At 42.2% G+C, this 21,101-nt stretch overlaps 1 protein-coding gene across 6 annotated transcripts in view; it reads right to left on the reverse strand.

Annotated features, from left to right (window-relative positions):
• LOC132397969 (collagen alpha-6(IV) chain-like) overlaps nucleotides 1-21,101 on the reverse strand; it is a 405,602-nt gene that overhangs the window by 49,384 nt on the left and 335,117 nt on the right. For all 6 annotated transcript variants that reach the window (XM_059976821.1, XM_059976818.1, XM_059976820.1 and 3 more), the window contains one exon: nucleotides 15,054-15,197. In XM_059976821.1, the coding sequence (XP_059832804.1) occupies nucleotides 15,054-15,197 (144 nt within the window). The remainder of the gene's footprint in view (nucleotides 1-15,053; nucleotides 15,198-21,101) is intronic.

Consider the following 21,101-nt stretch of genomic DNA (forward strand, 5'->3'; position numbering starts at 1 on the left):
TGCTGAGGATGTGCCCCTTTGTAAGAGGTTGAGGCTTTTGGGTGAAATATTAATTAACATCCTTTCAAGCAGACACGAGAGATTTCATAGAACTATTCCTGAAAATGAAAAGCAAGTTTTCTCTGGCATGGCTTGGCAAATATTTATCCCTTAATAAACACTGCCACAATTACCTGCCCTTTATCACACTGCCCTGTTTGTGGGAGCATACTGTGCACGTATTGGCTGCAGTAACTCTTACATAACATAAACTCAAAGGCCACTTTATTAGGTACACTTGTACACCTGCTCATTAATGCAAATATCTCGTCAGCCAATTATGTGGCAACAATTCAATGCACAAAAGCATGCAGAAATGGTCAAGAGGTTCAGTTGCTGTTCAGACCAAACATCAGAATGGGGAAGAAATGTGATGGGGGGGGGGGGGGAGCAGCCAGACACCTTGGTACATGTTGGTACCAATGACATAGGAAGGAACAGCAAAGAGATCCTGAAAAGAGAATTTAGAGAGCTAGGTAGAAAGCTGAGAAGCAGGGCCTCCGCGGTAGTAATCTCTTGATTGCTGCCTGTGCACATGCCAGTGAGGGTAGAAACAGGATGATTTGGCAGATAAATGTGTGGCTGAGAAGCTGGTGCAGGGGGCAGGGCTTCAGGTTCTTGGATAATTGGGATCTTTTCTGGGGGAGGTATAACCTGTTCTAAAGTGATGGGTTGCACCTGAACCGAAGGGGGACCAATATTCCTGTGGGCAGGTTTGTTAGAGCTGTTGGGGAGGGTATAAACTAACTTGGCAGGGGGTGGGAACCGGAGTGAAGGGAATCAGGATAGGATGGATGGTAAAAAAGTAAAGATAGCGTGCAGTCAGACTGTCAGGAATGGCAGGCAGGTGATGGGACTGAGTTGCAGCCAACAGGCTGAGTATCAAATCATTAGGGATGTAGAATCAGAAAGGATAGCAAATACAGTTCTCAGGGTGTTGTATCTAAATGCACACAGTGTAAGAAATAAGGTGGATGATCTTGTTGCAATATTACAGATTGCCAGGCATGATGTTGTGGCCATCACTGAATTGTGGCTGTAGTTGGGAGCGGCATGTCCAAGATTACATGTTATTTCGGAAGGATAGGAAGGTAGGCAGAGGGGATGGTTGGCTCTACTGGTAAAGAATGGCAACAAATCAGTAGAAAGATGGGACATAGGATCGGAAGATGTTGAATCCTTGTGGATTGAGTTAAGAAGCTGCAAGGGTAAAAGGACATTGATGACAGTTATATACAGGACTCCCAACAGTAGCTGGGGGTGGATCACAGTTTACAAAACGAGATAGAAATGGTGAGTCGAAAGGGTACTATTATGGTAGTCATGGGAGGTTTTAACATGCAGGTCAATGGGAAAATCAGGTTGGTAATGGATCTCAAGAGAGGCAGCTTGTAGAATGCTAAGAGATAGCTTTTTAGAGCAGTTTGTCATTGACCCCTACTAGGGGATCAGCTATACTGGACTAGGTGTTACGTAATGAACCGGAGGTGATTAGGGAGTTAAGGCAAAGGAACTCTTAGGAACCAATGATCATGATAGGATTGTGTTCAACTTGAAATTGATAGAGAGAAAGTGAAGTCTGATATAGCAGTATTTCAGTAGAATAAGAGAAATCACAGTGGTATGAGAGAGGATTTGGCCAAAGAAAATTGGAAGGAGCTGCTGGCAGGGATGTCAGCAGAGCAGCAATGGCACGAGTTTCTGGGAAAAATGAGGAAGGTGCAGGACATGAGTATACCAGCAATGAAGAAATACTTAAATGGTAAAATAGTACAACTGTGGCTGACAAGCTAAGTCAAAGCTATTGTAAAAGCAAAATGAAGGACTTACAACAAAGTAAAAATCAGTGGGATGATAGAGGATTGGGAAGTTTTTAAAAACCTACACAGAGCAAATAAGAAAATCATTAGAAGGGAAAAGATGAATTATGAAAGCAAGCTGTCAAATAATATCAAAGTGGATAGTAAATTTTTTTTCAAGTACATTAAAAGTAAAAGAGAAAGTAAAGTGGATATAGGACCACTATAGGATAGAAAATCAGGCAGGAGAAATAATAATGGGGATCAAGGAGATGGCTGAGGAACTAATTGAGTATTTTGTGTCAGTCTTCACTGTGGAAAACACTAGCAGTGTGCCTGATGTTGTAGTGTGTGAAGGAAGATAAGTGGGAGCAGTTACTATTATAAGAGAGAAGGTGATCAAAAAGCTGAAAGACCCAAGGGTACATAAATCACCCGGACCAGATGAACTGCACCCTAGGGCTCTGAAAGAGGTAGCATTAGAGTTTGTGGTGGCATGAGAAATGATCTTTCAGAAATCATTGGACGCTGGAATGGGTGCCAGAGGACTGGAAAGTAGCAAATGTCACTCCACTCTTCAAGAAAGGAGGAAGGTAGCAGAAAGGAAATTATAGACCAATTAGCCTGGCCTCAGTGGTTGGGAAGATGTTAGAGTCAATTGTTAAGGATGAGGTGATGGAGTACTTGGTGACACAGGACAAGATAGGACAAAATCAGCAGGGTTTCCTTCAATGCAGTGGATATTGTATATTTGGACTTTCAGAAGGCCTTTAACAAGGTGCCACACATGAGGCCACTTACCAAGTTAACATAGAACATAGAATAGTACAGCACAGTAGAGGCCTTTCAGCCCACAATGTTGTGCTGACTCTTAAACCCTGCCTCCCATATAACACCCCACCTTAAATTCCTCCATATACTGTCTAGTAGTTTCTTAAATTTCACTAGTGTATCTGTCTATACCACTGACTCAGGCAGTGCATTCCATGCACCAACCACTCTCTGAGTGAAAAACCTTCTTCTAATATCCCCCTTGAACTTCCCACCCCTTACTTTAAAAGCCACGTCCTCTAGTATTGAGCAGTGGTGCCCTGGGGAAGAGGCGCTGGCTGTCCACTCTACCTATTCCTCTTAATTTCTTGTACACCTCTATCATGTCTCCTCTGATCCTCCTTCTCCCCAAAGAGTAAAACCCTAGCTCCCTTAATCTCTGATCATAATGCATGCTCTCTAAACCAGGCAGCATCCTGGTAAATCTCCTCTGTACCCTTTCCAATGCTTCCACATCCTTCCTATAGTGAGGTGACCAGAACTGGACACAGTACTCCAAGTGTGGCCTAACCAGAGTTTTATAGAGCTGCATCATTACCCCGTGACTCTTAAACTCTATCCCTCGACTTATGAAAGCTAACACTCCATAAGCTTTCTTAACTACCCTATCAACCTGTGAGGCAACTTTCAGGGATCGTGGACATGTATCCCCAGATCCCTCTGCTCCTCCACACTACCAAGTATCCTGTCATTTACTTTGTACTCTGCCTTGGAATTTGTCCTTCCAAAGTGTACCACCTCACACTTCTCTGGGTTGAACTCCATCTGCCACTTCTCAGCCCACTTCTGCATCCTATCAATGTCTCTCTGTAATCTTTGACAATCCTCTACACTATCCACACCACCACCAACCTTTGTGTCATCTGCAAACTTGCCAACCCACCCTTCTACCCCCACATCCAGGTCATTAATAAAAATCATGAAATGTAGAGGTCCCAGAACAGATCCTTGTGGGACACCATTAGTCACAACCCTCCAATCTGAATGTACTCCCTCCACCACAACCCTCTGCTTTCTGCAGGCAACCCAATTCTGAATCCACCTGGCCAAACTTCCCTGAATCCCATGCCTTCTATCTTTCTAAATAAGCCCACTGTGTGGAACCTTATCAAAAGCCTTTCTAAAATCCATGTAGATCACATTCACTGTACTACCTTCATCTATATGCCTAGTCACCTCCTCAAAGAACTCTATCAGGCTTGTTAGACACGATCTGCCCTTCACAAAGCCATGCCGACTGTCCCTGATCAGACCATGATTCCCTAAATGTGCATAGATCCTATCTCTAAGAATCTTTTTCAACAGCTTTCCCACCACAGACATAAGGCTCACTGGTCTATAATTACCCAGACTATCCCTACTACCTTTTTTGAACAAGGAGACAACATTTGCCTCCCTCCAATCCTCCGGTACCATTCCCGTGGACAACGAGGACATAAAGATCCTAGCCAGAGGCTCAGCAATCTCTTCCCTCATCTTGTGGAGCAGCCTGGGGAATATTCCGTCAGGCTCCTGGGACTTATCCATCCTAATGTTTTTTAACAACTCCAACACCTCCTCTCCCTTAATATTAACATGCTCCAGAACATCAACCTCATATTGTCCTCACCGTCATCAAGTTTGCTTGTTATTACAGGAAAGTTAACAATGTGGTTACAGCATTGACTGATTACTAAGAGGCAGTGGCTGGGAATAAAAGGATTCATTTCTGTTTGGCTGCCAGTGATTAGTGATGTTCCACAGGGGTTGGTGTTGGGACCGCTTCTTTTTATGCTGTATATAAATGACTTAGATGATGGAATAGATGGGTTTGTTGCCAAGTTTGCAGATGTTATGAAGATTAGTGGAGGGGCAGGTAGTACTGAAGAACCAGGTAGGATGCAGAAGGACTCAAGACAGATTAGGAGAATGGGCAAGAAAGTGGCAACTCGAATACAATGTTGGAAAATGCATGGCTCTGCACTTTGGTAGTAGAAATAAATGTGTGGATTATTTTCTAAACAGGGAGAAAATCCAGGAATCTGAGATGCAGAGGGACTTGCGAGTACTTGTGCAAAAACCCTGAAGGTTAACTTGCAGGTTGAGGAAGGCAAATGTCATGTTAGCATTCATTTCAAGAGGTCTAGAATACAAGATCAAAGAGGTGATACTGAGCGCTTATAAGGCACTGGTGAGGCTTCACCTTGAGTACTGTGAACAGTTTTTGACCCCTCATCTTAGAGAAGATGTGCTGGCATTGAAGAGGGTCCAGATGAGGTTCACAAGAATGATTCCAGGAATGAAAGGGTTATCATACGAGGAATGTTTGGTGGCTCTGGGTCTGTACTCGCTGGAATTCAGAAGGATGAGGGGGGATCTCATTGAAACCTTCTGAATGTTGAAAAGCTTAGGCAGAGTAGATGTGGAAAGGATGTTTTCCATGGTGGGAGAGTCTAGGACAGAGGGGCACCCTTTAAAAGCAAAGATGCAAAGAACTTTCTTTAGCCAAACGGTGGTGAATTTGTGGAATTTGTTGGCACAGGTGTCTGTGGAAGCCAGTTTGTTGGGTGTATTTAAGGCAGAGATCAATAGGTTCTTGATTGGACATGGTGTCAAAGGTTATGGGGAGAAGGCCAGGAACTGCAGTTGAAGAGGAGATTTTAAAAAAGGATTAACCATAATTGAACGGCGGAGCAGACTCGATGGGCCAGATGGCCTGATTCTGCTCCTATGTGTTATGGTGTTCTAAGTGACTTTGACTGTGGAATGTTTGTTGGTGTCAAACAGGGTGGTTTGACAATCGCAGAGACTGGTGATCTCCTCGGATTTTCACACACAACAGTCTCTAGAGTTTACAAAGAATGGTGCAAGGGCCACAAAAAGTATTCAGTGAGTGGCAGTTCTGTGATGTGAAAAGGGTTTGCTAATGAGAGTGGTCAGAGGAGAATGGCCAGACTGATTCAAGCAAACATGAAGGTGACAGTAACTCAAATAACCACATGTCACAACAGCAGTGTGCAGAAGAACATTTCTGAATGCACAGCACATCAAAGCTTGGAGTGACACACACAAAATGCTGGAGGAGCTCATCAGGTCTGGTAGCATCTATGGAAAAGAGTAACCAGTCAATGTTTCAGGCCAGGACCCTTCATCAGAACTCTTAATGTCCAGGAATGTTAAAGTTGACAGGCTACAGCAGCAGGGGACTACAAATATACTCTCAGTGGCGTTTTATTAGGTATAGGAGGTACCTAATGATGTGGCCACCAAGTTTAGTCACTGTGTTGCCAACATTGCTTCAAAAGTGACGTGAAACGTGTTGTGAAAATGGAAGCCTCCCAGTTTCCTTACACTGCACTTCACTGAATGGCTATAGCACAGAAGGAGATCATACAACTCAAGTGGGCTCACAGTGTTTCTATGCAAGAATAAAGAAATTAATCTGCACCTTTATAAAACTCTTGTCAGGCAACATCTGCATTCAGTTTGGGTCACCTCATTTCAGGACAATATGGAGGATTTTCAGGGAGGTTTATCAGGATGTGCTTCGATTAGAAGTCATGCGCCATAGGTGAGGTTGTCAAATTTGGATTATTTTCCCTGGAATGACAAAGGCTAAGGGGAGATCCAGTGAGGTCTAGGAATTGACAGCAGGTAATTTTTTTATGGTTGAGAAGTCTAATACTAGAAGGGATGTATTCCAGTTGAAAAGCAGATGTGTGAAACAGGTTGTTCCGTTGTTTAAGAAAGGCTCTAAGGATAAGATGGGAAATTATGGGCCAGTCAGTCTGATGTCAATCATGGGTAAATTATTGGAAGGTTCTATGTATTTGGATAGACAAGACCTTACTTGGATAGTCAACATTGGTTTGTGTGTGGTTAGTCATGTCTAACCAATCTTGTAGTGTTTTTCAAGAAGGTTGTGAGTAAGTTTGATGAAAGAAAGGCAGTAGATGTTGTCTACATGCACTTTAGGAAAGCCTTGCACAAAGTTGCATGTGAGAGGCTGCTCCTTGCCTTAGGGTTGGTATTCAGGATGAAGTAGTAAATTGGATACAATATTGGCTTGGTAGGAGAAGCCACAGAGCAGAGTAGATGACTGGATCCCTGTGACTAGAGGTGTGCCACAAGGATTGGTACTGGGGCTGTTAATGATAATGTAGTAAACCGGATCAGCAATTTGTAGATATCACCAAGATTGGGTACACAGCAAGGAAGGCAGGTGGAATTTAATGCAGGTAAGTGTGAGGTGTTACACTCTGGGAGGTCAAACCATGGTAGGATTTATCTGGTGATGGGTAGAGCTCTGAGGAGTGCAGTAGAACAAAGGGAACTAGGAATGCAGATCCATAATTCCTTTAAAATAATGTCACAGGTAGATTGGGTCACAAAGAGCTTTTGGCACATTGGCCTCTCAGAGCACTGAGAACAGGAATTAGGATATTATGCCAAAGTTGTAAGAGACAACGTGAAAGACGCTAATCAGTTTTAAAGAGTGCAAGGAAATTAACAAGGATGATGCTGAACGGAGTTATAGGGAAAGGTTGAACAGGATAGGACTTTATTTCCAGGGCTGTATAAGAATGAATGGAGATCTTTTACAGATATATGGATTTATGAGAATAAGCTGAGTAGATGCACTCTTTTCCACTGAGGTTCAGAGATCAGACTAGGCAACATAGCTTCAGGGTGACAGGTGCAATATTTAAGGGGAGCCTGAGGGGAAACTTCTTCACTCAGGGTGATTGCAAGAGTGGAATCAACGATCAGTGGTGGGCTATGGTTCAGATGCAGGTAAATAGGACTAGGCAAAAAAACAGGTCAGCCTGGACTAGATAGAACAAAGAGCCTCAAACTGCCTTACCACTTCCGACAAACTATGCACAGATATATTGCCACTTCTCACGTTTCTAATGAAATGGAACACCTTTCTCAGCATTAAATTCCACCTGTTACATAACCACCATCCAAGCAGCCTGAAGTCTATTACTTTCCCAATATTTATGGCTCCAGATTTTTTTGCCATCAGATCATTTGGAAATTGACCTACACATCAGAATCATTCATGTATTTCAATTGTAGCAGTGGTTCTGGTATCAACCCTAAGGGAACACCATTGAATACTTCCCTCCTGTCCCAAACAAAACTTTTTCATAACAGCGCTTTGCTGCTTGTTAGTCAATTTTTTACCCAAACAGCAACAGCTCATTTTATTCCATAGCTTTCAGTCTTGATATCTTGTCAAGACGCCTTCAGGAAGTTCACATTAACACCTACCGAATTTCCTTCATCATTGGCCTGCTTTGTTCTTTCATCAAAGAGCTATTAACTAAATCTGATAACACTGCCTTTGGAAAAAGCAAGCTGGCTTTGCTTAATCAAACCAGAAGTAAATCACTATGACAATCACATTTGGTTATGAGATGCCTTGGAAGCTGCACAACCATCTGTTGCAGTAAAATAAATTATGATACACCTGAAATTTAGCACTGAGCAATCAATCAGAATACTCATTCACTCAAAAGTGGGAATGAAGTGATAGATTCTCATGTAATTTATTGAATTCATGCACTTCTTGCCTGAGGTAGGTTGAGCGAGTCAGGTCTTTTTTCTTTGACGTGAAGGAGTGTGAGAGATGACTTGGTAGAGGTGCGCACGATGATAAGAGGCGTAGATCATGTGGATAGCCAGAGACCTTTTCCCTTGGTGGAAGTGGCTAAAATGAGGGAGCACAATTTTAAGGTGATTGGAGGAAAGAATGAGGGAGATGTTGGAGATGATTTTTTTTACACCAAGGGTGGTGTGTGTGTGTGTGTGTGTGTGTGTGTGTGTGTGTGTGTGTGTGTGTGTGTGTGTGTGTGTGTGTGTAGCAGCCTGCCATAGATGGTGGTAGAGTCAGAATCATTGGGGGCATTTAAGAAGCTCTTAGATAGGCACATGGATAAAAGAAAAATGGAGGGATATGTAGGATTTGATTCATCTTAGAGATGGTTAAAAGGTCAGCACAACATTGTGGGCTGAAGGGCCTGTACTATACTGTGATGTTCTATGATAGGTCTTACATATTCGTAAGCATTTATTCTTGATTGTTGGTGAACTTGTTCATCGTCTATTGTGTAAGACATTGCTGAGGCGGAATTTGAAATAATGCATTTGCCATGGTCGCCTTGCTTTGGAAAGAGGCACACTGTAAAGTGATCTGAGGTGATTTATGACTATGTTGCCTGGACTTAATAGACTGAGTTTTTAAGTAAGCTTTAAAATGTTGGGATCTTTTCATTGGAGTGTTGGATAATTAGGGATGATCTTCTAGAGATATAAAAAACCATAAGAAGCATGGGCAAGTTGAACAGTCACAGTATTTTCCCCAGGATTAGGGAATCGAGGGCATAGATTTAAGGTGAGTGGAAGAAATGTAATAGGAACTTGAGAAGCCACTTTTTCACACAGAGAGTGATTAGTATATGGAGTGAACTGCCTCCCTAAGCAATCTAAATAGATCGGCACTGATGACTTTGACTTTAATACGAGTACAGACATTGGACTGGTGGGACAGATGTGAGAATTGGGCAATGTGAGCAACTAAATGACGTCTCCATGTCTAGGAAAATGTAATTCTTGGCTCACCTGCCAGAATTTTGCTGGCAGATGGGAACACAACATTGATCTTATAGAGGAAGAGGGTTTCAGGAGGGCCTCTTGAATAACGGACAGGTGGGGTGTAAGCAGTCTGGAGCAAGGGGGATTCTAAACTTTCCTCGTTGGGTCATCAGTGGTTGATCTACATATTTAAAAGGGCCCAGCAGGTAAATGACTGAATTGTCAGAAGAGAGCTAGACTTCAGTGCAGAGCTCAATTAGAAGACTTTCAATGATTTCTCCTGGATTTGCAGGTTAAAAATACTGGGGCATCCGAGGTATCTCCGGGAGAAGGTTCAGGAGCTTGAAGATTCGTACGGCCAGATTTGGGAACAGCTTCTTTCCAACTGTGGTAAGACTGCTGAACAGATCCTGATCCAGATCTGGGCCGTACCTTCCAAATATCCGGACCTGACTTGCACTACCTTACTTTCCCTTTTCTATTTTCTAATTATGATTTATAATTTAAATTTTTATTATACTTACTTCAATTTGTACTCCAGGAGGCGCGAAGCACAGAATCAAATATTGCTGTGATGATTGTATGCTCTAGCACCAATTGTTTGGTGACAATAAAGTAAAGTAAGTGCAGCATCTACTGTACCTTCGCTATGATCTTAGTGAATGGCAGAGCAGCCTTATTGAACCAACACTGGAAAAGGCCCTTCAGCCCGCGATATCTGTGCTGACCAAATTAAACTAATTATAATTTTCCTGGACGTGTTCCATTTGCCAGTGTAAGAACTGGACACTGACTTCAGGAAAAGTGACAGTTAAATGCACTACAGTTTAGATCAATGATGTTGAGGATGACAGGGTGGAGAGCTTCAAGTCCCTAGAAGTCAGTATCACCAACAGCCTGATCCTGGTCCTACCACATGGCTAAGAAAGCTCACCCGCACCTCTATGTCCAGCAGGGGGCTGAAGAAATTTGGCATGTTCCCTTTGACCCTCGTCAATTTCCAACAATGCACCACAGAAGGGATCTAATCTGGAAGGATCTCGCGTCATGAGTTGGAGTGGCAACTGCTGCCTCTGTGATCGCTAAAAACTGCAGGGATTTGTAGTCACACCTTCAGGCAGAAGATATAAAAGCCTGAAAGCACATACCACGAGGATCAAGAGCAGCTTCGATCTGCTGTTTCAAGACAATTATATGGTCCTGTAGTAGAATGGGATGGACTGTAGTACAATGGGATCTACTTCATTATGGCCTTGCACCTTATTGTGCTGCACTTTCTCTGTGACTGTAACACTTAATTCTGCACTTACTTTTCCTTAAGTTATCTCAATGCTAATGAAATGATCTGTATAGACGGGATGCAAAACAAAGTTTTCACTGCACTTTGGCACATACGACAATAATAAACCAATTTACCAATTTATCCCTCCATTTCATGCAAAGTCATGTGCCAGTTATATGCATTTTAAACCCATGTATCATATTTGCTTCTAACAGCTCCCAGCTGCACATTCCAGACACCCACCACTATGTGTGCAAATAAAAAGCATGCCCTGTGCATCCTACTTAATTTCCCTCTCATCTTAAACTGTGTCTTTTAGCATTTTGAATTTCTTTCCTGGGACTGAGGCTCTGATTATTTACCCTGGCTGTGCCTAAAAGTTTACATATTTCTGTCGAGTTACTCCTCAGTTTCTGATGCTCCGGAACAAACAATCAAAGTTTGTGCAAACTCTTCTTCGAGCTAATGCTCTCTCATCCAGGCAACATCCTGGTGAACCTCTTGTGCACTCTCTCCAAAGTCTCTCTGTGCTTCCTGTAATGCAGAACCCAGAGCTGCACACAATGGTCAGAAATACAAGTGTTCTATTCCTGCTCCAAAGGCAACTTGGTTATTTGAAGTACAGTGGACTCCAGTTAATTGGGACATATCACAAACAATACATTTTCACCCAATTATGTGGCTGCCCCAATTAGCAGAAGTTTCATGGAAATAGTTAAAGATGCATAAAAAAGACAAACTACCATCTAACTAGGTAACAAAGTGTTTTAAAATGAAATGTAGAACAAATTAGAACATGAACAATACTACTACAGTATTATAAAACTGTCATTCCTATATGGTGGAATCTGTGTAGCGTGAACACTGTTGTGTTCTTTCAATTGATTGTAAATGAACAAAATCAGTGCAGAAATCTGCTGCTGATAATAGACTGCCATAAAACAATGCCGTTGATGATTACATCCTCCAAATCTTCATTTTCATTGTAATATTCAAGATGATTGTCAATGCCTTCAAATAACTACATCGTTCCTAACTTGTTGATGTAGTAAAATCATTTCATTTACATCCCCAACTGTTTCTGACATCTTCAAGTCTGAATGCTTGAAACCACAGTGAACAGAACAGTTCTGAATTGTCTTACTGTGTATTTTTCACCAGATATCACTGACAGAATTAGCTTTTTGAAGACAAACACACGCAACTGGCATTATTTAAAAACTGTTCACTCTAAACATAGTGTAGTGTGTGATGGCTACGCAAGTGCACATGACTGGCACTAGTTAGAAACTGTTCAACAACAGTCTCCTGCCCCAATTAAGCAGCATAATGTCCAAAATAAATTAAGGAAACCCCAGCTATTTTCTTGATTACTTTTTGTCCTTTAAGAGTTGTCCTAAATAAGTGGCTGCCCTGACTTTCCCCTCCCCTCCCACTCCCCAGCTCAGACACCCTCTCATCCTGCACTAGTCACTTTTCATCTTTTAGAAACATAGAAACATAGAAGACCTACAGCACAATACAGGCCCTTTGGCCCTCAAAGTTGTGCCGAACATGTCCCTACCTCAGAAATTACTAGGCTTACCTATAGTCCTCTATTTTACTAAGCTCCATGTACCTATCTAAAGCCTCTTAAAAGACCCTATCGTATCCACCTTCACCACCATTGCTGGCAGCCCATTCCATGCACTCACCACTCTGAGTAAAAAACTTAAACCTGACATTTTATTGATGCTGTTTCACAAACTTTTATGACTGCTTGTTTTATTATAAGAGTGCCAGTAATATTATAATGTCTTACATGAACATGAAACACACTTTATGTCAAACTGTCAATCTTCAAACCATACTACTAAGGGATTTATACTATATTATTTTGTGATGACATGTGCTGGATTGTAATTCTCATGTGCTGTGTGTGATTATACAGTATGTACTGTGCTTTGCACATTGGCCCCAGAGGAATGATGTTTTATTTAGCTGCATACATGTGTATGGTTGAATGACAATAAACTTGAACGAACTTGAAAAGGAGCACTGCACAGGGAACACTGTTATTGCAGGCATGAGTGATCTGGAAATTCTGTCAGCAGCACGAATGAACCTCATTGGAAAGTCCCATGTCAAATTCCAGTGATGACACAAATTAACTTGGAAATGGCCGTTATTACACTTCACTCCAGGTAGTTAATTTTCAGAAGTGTCATATTAGAAGGGACAGGCAATGCACAGGATCGAAAGAGACTGCAGAGGGTTGTAGACTCAGCTAGCTCCATTATGGGTACAAGCCTCTTCACCGCCGAGGACATTTTCAAATGGTGGTGCCTCAAGAAGGTGACATTCATCATTAATGACCGTCACCATCTAGGACACACACTCCTCTCATTACTACCATAGAAAGGAACAGGAAACTGAACACACACACTTTTAGCAACAGCTTCTTCCTCTCTGCCATCAGCTTTCTGAATGGTTGATGAACACTATCCTCATTTTTCATCTTTCACACTACTTATTCACTTATTAGTTTTGTAAAGCAATTAATTTTTTAGTCTTGCACTGAACTGCTGTCACAAGGTAACAAAACTCACAACAAACTCTATGTCAGTAATAATAAATCTGATTCTGATTTTGATTATACAACTGAATTTCTGGAAACCTTATCCTTACATTGGGGGCCTATGAACCTCAACCATCAGTCAAAGCACCTTCAGCTAAAACACTTTAAATGATTTAATTATACAAAATATTGCCGGTGTCTTCCATTTCACACTGGAAAACTCAAGCAGTATGTCGGAAGTTTGAGAAAGACAGGAGTCAGAAGTGTGTGAATTTCCCATTGCTAGGAAGAAGGTCCTTGAGAAACTGAAAGATCTGAAGGTTGATAAGTTTCCTGGACAAAATGGTATATGCCCCAAGGTTCTGAAAGAGGCAACTACAGAGATTCTGGAGGCATTAGTAATGGTCTTTCAAGAATCACTAGGTTCTGGAAAGCTGGAAAATTGCAAATATATCTCCACTTTTCAAGAAGAGAGAGAGACAGAAGGAAGGAAATTATAGCCAGTTATTCTAACATCAGTGGTCGGGACAATGCTAGAGTTGACTGTTAATGATGTGGTTTTGGCGTACTTGGGACACATGTTGAAATAGGCCAAAGTCAGCATAGTTTCCTTAAGGGAAAAAAATTGCCTGAAAAATCTGTTTGTATTCTTTGAAGAAATAGCACACAGGATAGACAGAAATGAATTGGATGTTTTGTACTTTGACAAGATGCCACATATGAAGCTGTGTAATAAGTTAAGAGTCCATGGTATTACAGTACAGATACTAGCATGGATAGAGCATTGGCTGATTGACAGGAGGAAAAGAGTGGGAGTAAAGGGAGCCTTGGCTGGTTGGCTGCTGCTGACTAGTGTGTTCCATAGGTGTCTGTGTTGAAACTGCTTCTTTTTAGAGTATAGGACAATGACTTAGAAGACAAATTTGACAGCTTTGTGGCCAGGTTTGCGGATGGTATAGAGATAGGCAGAGGGACAGGTGGTTTTGAGGAAGCAGAGAGGCTACAGAATGATTGAGACAGATTTGGAAAATGGGCAAAATGGCAGATAGTATTCAGTGTTGGGAAGTGTATTGCCATGCACTTTGGTAGAAGAAATAAAAGCAGAGACTATTTTCTAAATGGAGAGAAAATTCAAAAATCTGAGGTGTAAAAAGACTTGGGAGTCCTTGTGCAGGATTCCCTAAAGGCTAATTTGCAGGTTGAGTTGATGGTGAGGAAGACAAATGCAATTGTAGCATTCATTTCGAGAGGACTAGAATATAAAGCAAGGAGGTAATGCTGAAGCTCTATAAAGCACTGGTGAGGCCTTTTGATGGAATATTGTGGGCAGTTTTCGGCCGCTTATCTAAGAAAGGATATACTGACACTGGAGAAGTTTCAAAGGAGGTTCACAGAAATGATTCCAGGATTGAAAGGCTTGTCATATGAAGAGCATTTGATGGCTCTAGGTCTCTACTCACTGGAATACAGAAGAATAAGGGGTGACTTCTTTGAAACCTATTGAATGTTGAATGGCCTATATAGAGTGGATGTGGAGAGGATGTTTCCTATGGTAGTGGGAGTCTAAGACCAGAGGACACATCCTCAGAACAGAGATGTGTTCTTTTAATACAGAGATGAGGAGGAATTTCCTAAGCCAGAGAGTGGTGAATCTGTGGTATTTGTTGCCACTGTGGAGGCCAAGCAATTGGGTATACTTAAGTTAGAGGTTGATAGATTCTCGATTAGTCAGGGCATGAAGAGATATGGGGAGAAGGCAGGAGATTGGGGCTGCGAGACAAAAAGGATCAGCCATAATGAAATGGCGGAGCAGACTCAATGAGCCAAATGGGTTAGTTCTGCTCCTATATTTTATAGTTTTATAGTCCAAAATGATTCCTCCCATTAAAAGATCCCCCCCAACCCCACAAGAAGGGGTTTCAATCTACAGTGTAATATAGTATTACAGTTGCGATTTGACATTCACCTTTCTCTCCAGTCCTGCCCGGGGGGCCCGGGTAGCCTGGTCTTCCTGGGCTGCCCGCTTCTCCCTTCCTTCCATCAAATCCCGGCAGGCCTGGAGGGCCAGGCATTCCTGGAAATCCAATTACACCACTGCAGCCCGCTTCACCTGCACCAAATCAAGACATAAAATAATTGGCAACAGAATTTTCATACTGTGCCACATTTAAAGCATCTTAAAGTTAAGTCAGTAAAGGTTGAAATCAAAGCAACATGATTGCAGGTTCCTGAACCTTCCTGGATCAGCCATGTACAAACTGTGGCGATTATTCCCTATCTGCTCTGGATATTCCCTATGTACCTGTGCTGAAAGTCCAAGAATTTTTCACGAACTTTAGTTTTTATGAAGGTTTGATGTTAATGTGGTTGGGGAGCCTAACAATAATTCAAAATCAGTAAAGCACACCTGGTGAATGGAATCTTCCAGAAAATGTAATCTACCTAGTTATCAAGGCTCTTTTAATCTCCAGTTCTCAAATTGCTCAGAGGCAGGGATAAGATCACAAGTAGAGGAGCAAAAATGCAGATTTTTTGTTCACATCTTTCTACAAACCACATACAGTTCTGAGGAGGGCTGAACACCAAAAAGACTTAAAAACATGTAACACATACAAAATGCTGGATGAATTCAGCAAGTCAGGCAGCCTCAAGCATTTTGTTAAGTGTTGCTCAAGTTTTCCATCATCTTCAGATTCTCCTGTGTTGAAGAAAACACGAGGTAGATTGCGACATTATTTCCAAACCACTGCACCTTTCTCACTTCATATTTTTGTAAAATATAATTTAAAAACACGTACTTCTGAAGCACCTTATGGTGTCACAGTAGCTTAGCAGTTAGCTTGACGCTATTACAGCTCAGGGCATGGTGAAGTTCAGAGTTAAATTCTGGCACCATTTGTAAGACGTTTGTATGTTCTCTCCATAAATCAGATAAGTTTCATTTGAGTGCTCCCATTTCCTCACACAGTCCAAGTAAGTCCAGTTGCTAGGTTAATTGGTCATTGTAAATTGTCCTGCTAATGTTAAGTAGGTAATTTGCTGGGTGGTGCAGCTTGTAGGGCTGGTAGGCCCTGTCCTACACTGTATCTCTAAATAAATTATCTCCTAAATTACCTTGTGAGATAACAGCCCAACATTTCCAAGAGGTTTCCATTATTAAAGACAGGCAATTCCAATGTTCATGATATTCAATGGATCTTCAGAAAGTCTGATCACCTGGTTGTACTGTGGTAGAGGATGAGACTGAAAACTGCAGTGCCAATTGTGAGCACCAAGTAGGTATGTACAAGGGAAGCACAGGAGCTCTTCCAGGACTGCTTTGAATCAGATTGAGCTGTATCAGAGATTCACCTTTGAATTTGGATGAGTATGCTGCAGTTGTTAACAGCTTCATTAAAATCTGTGTGGATGAGTGTGTGCCAAAGAAAACTTGCTGTACGTTCCCAAACCAGAAGCTGTGAATGAACCTGGAGGTTCATCGTCTGCTGAGGGCTAGATCTGTGGTATTTAAATCTGGCAATCCAGGTCTGTATAAGAAAACCAGGTATGATGTAAGGAGAGCTACTTCAAGAATGAAGAAACAATTCCGAGAGAAGTCGGAGGCAACATTGGATGCATGTCAATTTTCCAGGGTTTGCAGGACATTACTTCCTACAGAACCAAACCCAATAGCATGAATGGCAGCGATACTTCACTACCAGACAAGCTCAACACCTTCTACGCCCACTTGGAAAGGGAAAATATAATTACAGCTGTGAAGATCCCTGCTGCACCAGCTGACCCTGTGATCTCTGTCTATGTCAGGCTATCATCAAGAGGGTAAACTCCAGCAAGGTGCAGGCCATGATGGAGCACCTGGTACCACTCTGAAAACATATGCCAGCCAACTAACAGGAGTATTCAAGGACATTTTCAACCTCTCACTGCAACATTCAGAAGTTCCCACCTGCTTCAAAAGGGTAACAACTATACCAGTGCCCAAGAAAAGTAGCGTGAGCTGTCTTAATGACTATCATCCAGTAGCACTCATATCTACAGTGACGAAATGTTTTTAGAGGTTGGTCATAGGTTGAACACACTCCTAGTAAACACAAAGTATACTGCAGATGCTGTGGTCAAATCAACATGTACAAAAGCTGGATGAACTCAGCAGGTCGGGCAGCATCCATTGATGCTCCCAAACAGTCCTTCCAGGTGAGGCAACACTTGTGACTCTGTTGGGGTAATCTATTGCATCCGGTGCGGCCTCCTCTACATCAGCGAGGCCCGACGCAGATTGGGGGACCGCTTCGTCGAGCACCTCCGCTCCATCCGCCACAACAAACAGGATCTCCCGGTTGCCACCCACTTCAACTCTGCTTCACATTCCCATTCGGATATATCCATACATGGCCTTCTCTACTGCCATGATGAGGCCAAACTCAGGTTGGAGGAGCAACACCTCATCTACCGTCTGGGTAGTCTCCAGCCCCTTGGCATGAACATCGAATTCTCCAACTTCCTGTAATTCCCTCCCTCTCCCTTCCACTTTCACTCTGTCTCCTCTTCTAGCTGCCTATCACCTCTCTCATGATTCTGCCTTCTTCTACTACCCATAGTGCTTTCCCCTTATCCTTCTTCACCTCTCCTGCCTATTCCCTCCCTGCTTCCCCTCCCCCAAACCTTGATCTTTCCTCTGATTGGTTTTCCACCCTCCCCCAACGTTCTTTATGGGGCCCCTGCCCCCTCCTCCTTTAGTCCTGATGAAGGGTCTTGGCCCGAAATGTTGACTGCTCCTTTCAACGGATGCTGCCTGACCTGCTGAGTTCATCCAGCTTTTGTACGTGTTGATTGAACCAAATCCTGCCTCAGCAAGGACCTGGACCCACTGCAATTTGCCTATTGCCACAATAGGTCTATGGCAGACACATTCTGAATGGCTCTTCACAAATCCTTAGATCACCTGGACAATACAAACATCTATGTCAGGAAGTGGTTTGTTGACTATAGCTCATAGCTCAGCATTTAACACTATCATTCCCACAATCCTGATTGAGAAGTTGCAGAACCTGGGCTTCTGTACCTCCCACTGCAATTGGATCTTCCACTTCCTAACCGGAAGACCACAATCTGTGTGGATTGGTGATAATATCTGCTCCTCGCTGACGATCAACACCGGTGCACCTCGGGGGTATGTGCTTAGCCCACTGCTGCACTCTCTCCATACCCATGACTGTGTGGCTAGGTGTAGCTTAGAGTCCATCTGTAAGTTTACCGATGATACAACCGTTGTTGGCAGCATCTCAAATGGAGACGAGAGGGTGTACTGAAACGAGATATATCAGCTGGTTGAAAGATGCTGCAGCAACGACCTTGCACTCAACATCAGTAACACTAAATAGCTGATTGTGGACTTCAGGAAGGGTTAAGATGAAGGAACACGAATCAATCCTCATAGAAGGATCAGAAGCGGAGAGAGTGAGCAACTTCAAGTTACTGAGTGTCAAGGTCTGAAGATCTCACCTGGTCCCAACATGCCAAGGCAGCTATAAAGAAGGCAAGACAGCGGCTATATTTCATTAGGAGTTTGAGGAGATTTGGTTTGTCACCTTAAATTTGAGAAAACCTCTACAGATGTACCGTGGAGATCATTCTGACAGGCTGTATTACCGTCTGGTATGGGGGGGGGGAGTGGCATGGGTGGGCTACTGTACAGAATCCAAAGAAGCTACAGAAAGTTGTTAAATTAGTCAGCTCCATGATGGGTTCTAGACTCCTTAGTATCCAGGATATTTTAAAGGAGCAGTGCCTCAGCATCCATTATTAAGGACCCCCATCACCCAGGATATGCCCTCTTCTCACTGTTACCATCAAGAAGGGTGTACAGAAGCCCAAAGGCACACACTCAGTGATTCAGGAACAGATTATTTCCCTCTGTCATCCAATTTCTAAATGGACATTGAACCCATGAACACTACCTCGCATTGTTTTATATCATTTTCTGTTCTGGACTATTTTTAACTTTTAATATACATATATATACTTGCTGTAATTGACTTATTTTTTTCTAAATTATCATGTATTGCATTTATTGCATCCACTAAGTTAACAAATTTCACAGGATATATCCGTGATGTTAAACCTGCTTCTGATTCTGATTCTGATCTGTTGTATGGCAAAGTCCTAATTGCCACAGAATTTACTCCATTGTTGTCTTTTAATGACTTTTATTCTTAATGTTCCAAGTCATTCTTGTGTCTGATCCATTGGACCAAGGGTTACAGTTTATCTGAATCCTGATATCTTAAACACGTCCATCAGGTGAAATCTGGTTCACTCTTGGAATCAGGTTCTTTTTAAATGTTATAAGGGTCAAAATATAAGTATTCAACCAACTGAGTTCTGGGATTAGCCAATTCCCTAAGCGAAGTAATCAAAAATGAAAGATAGGAGAACTCATCAGAAACACTTAAAAGAACTTTAACAGCTTTAGTTCTGCAGATCCTGACAGCAAATTGGCAACAGAAATTACCATCAGTAATGTTGCCATGTAAACTTAGCACTGTTACATTGAAAAGATTAATATTTCTAATGCCAATAGTTCTCTGGTAGATTTCAAGACAAGATTGATAGTAAATGTGTGTGAACCAACACTTATAATGTTGGTCACAAACAAGAGAAAATCTGCAGAGAATGGAAAAGCAACACACAAAATGCTGGAGGAATTCAGCAGGCCTGGCAGTATCTATGGAAACACACAATGCTGGAGGAACTCAGCAGTCCTGATGAAGGGTCCCTGTCCTGAGGAAGGTTCTCAGCCCGAAGCGTTGATTGTTTACTCCTTTCCATTGATACTGCCTGGCCTGCTGAGTTCCTCCAGCATTTTGTGTGCGTTGCTTACAATGTCGATGCACAGTGAGACTGTTCTATTTTACTGGGAATGCAAGTCAAATGTTAAGCTTGAGCAGACTCTGAGTGAGGAGGAGAAAGGTTCTGCATCAGGCCCTTAGTATCAGAGTCAGTTAGACTACTACAGTTTCAAATGAATTACAATCCAACTCCAAAGTCTTACATTAATCTTAGAGTTGTACTGACTCAGTGATCTTGTGAGTGGGAATTTTGAGATGGGTTGGGATTAATATTCAACTTTGTTGTTGGTTGATGGTAATGTTGCAGCTTTGCAAAGTTCAAAGTAAATTTTATTATCAGATTACATAGATGTCATCACGCACAACCCTGAGATTCATTTTTCTGCAGGCATACTGAGCAAATCTATGGAACAGTAACTATAACAGGATTAATGAAAGATCTACCAGAAGACAATAAACTGTGCAGATGCAAATATAAATAAATAGCAATAAATAACGAGAACATGAAATAACAAGATAAAGAGTCCTTAAAATGAGATCATTGGTTGTGGGAACATCTCAATAGATGGGTGAGTGAGTGTAGTTATTCTCTTTTGTCACAACCATGGATTCGGCAGCGCAGTAGATATGGCAATTGTGCTTGTGAATCTGCACATGTCAGGTAATTATTATTTAATCGTGATACTATTTAACTCCATTTTTGTTGACATAGTGCTTGTCGAGACTTGAACAGAGCACAGCAAAGGTTTACTGCCGTTTTGCATTCGGCCTTCCCTGAGCCATTGGACTATCAAAATCAACTGACTCTGAAGACTAGCGGTATTCATTTAATGTTTGGATATTCTTTTCGGCCCCAGTGTAGGCTTTGTTTCCCTTTTGAGAGTTTTAGTTAATGGCCCTGTTTGGCCTAGTGTTCATTGTTTAATTTTCCCTTTTTTGAATTAAAGTCTGTGAACTATCGACCTGCTTCAGTGTCTCTAGCTCCGCACTTGAGCCGTATCCAAACAGTGGTGACACCTTTTATTCATGAGCCTGGTAGTTGAGGGGTTCCTGAACCTGGTGGCACGAGTCCTGAGGCTCTTCTACATGATGGCAGCAGTGAGAAAAGAGCAAGGCCTGGATAGTGAGAATCTCTGATAATGGATGCTGATTTCCAAAGACAGTGT

This window comes from Hypanus sabinus, chromosome 8 (assembly GCF_030144855.1).
Source record: "Hypanus sabinus isolate sHypSab1 chromosome 8, sHypSab1.hap1, whole genome shotgun sequence".
In the NCBI taxonomy this organism is placed as follows: Eukaryota; Metazoa; Chordata; class Chondrichthyes; order Myliobatiformes; family Dasyatidae; genus Hypanus; species Hypanus sabinus.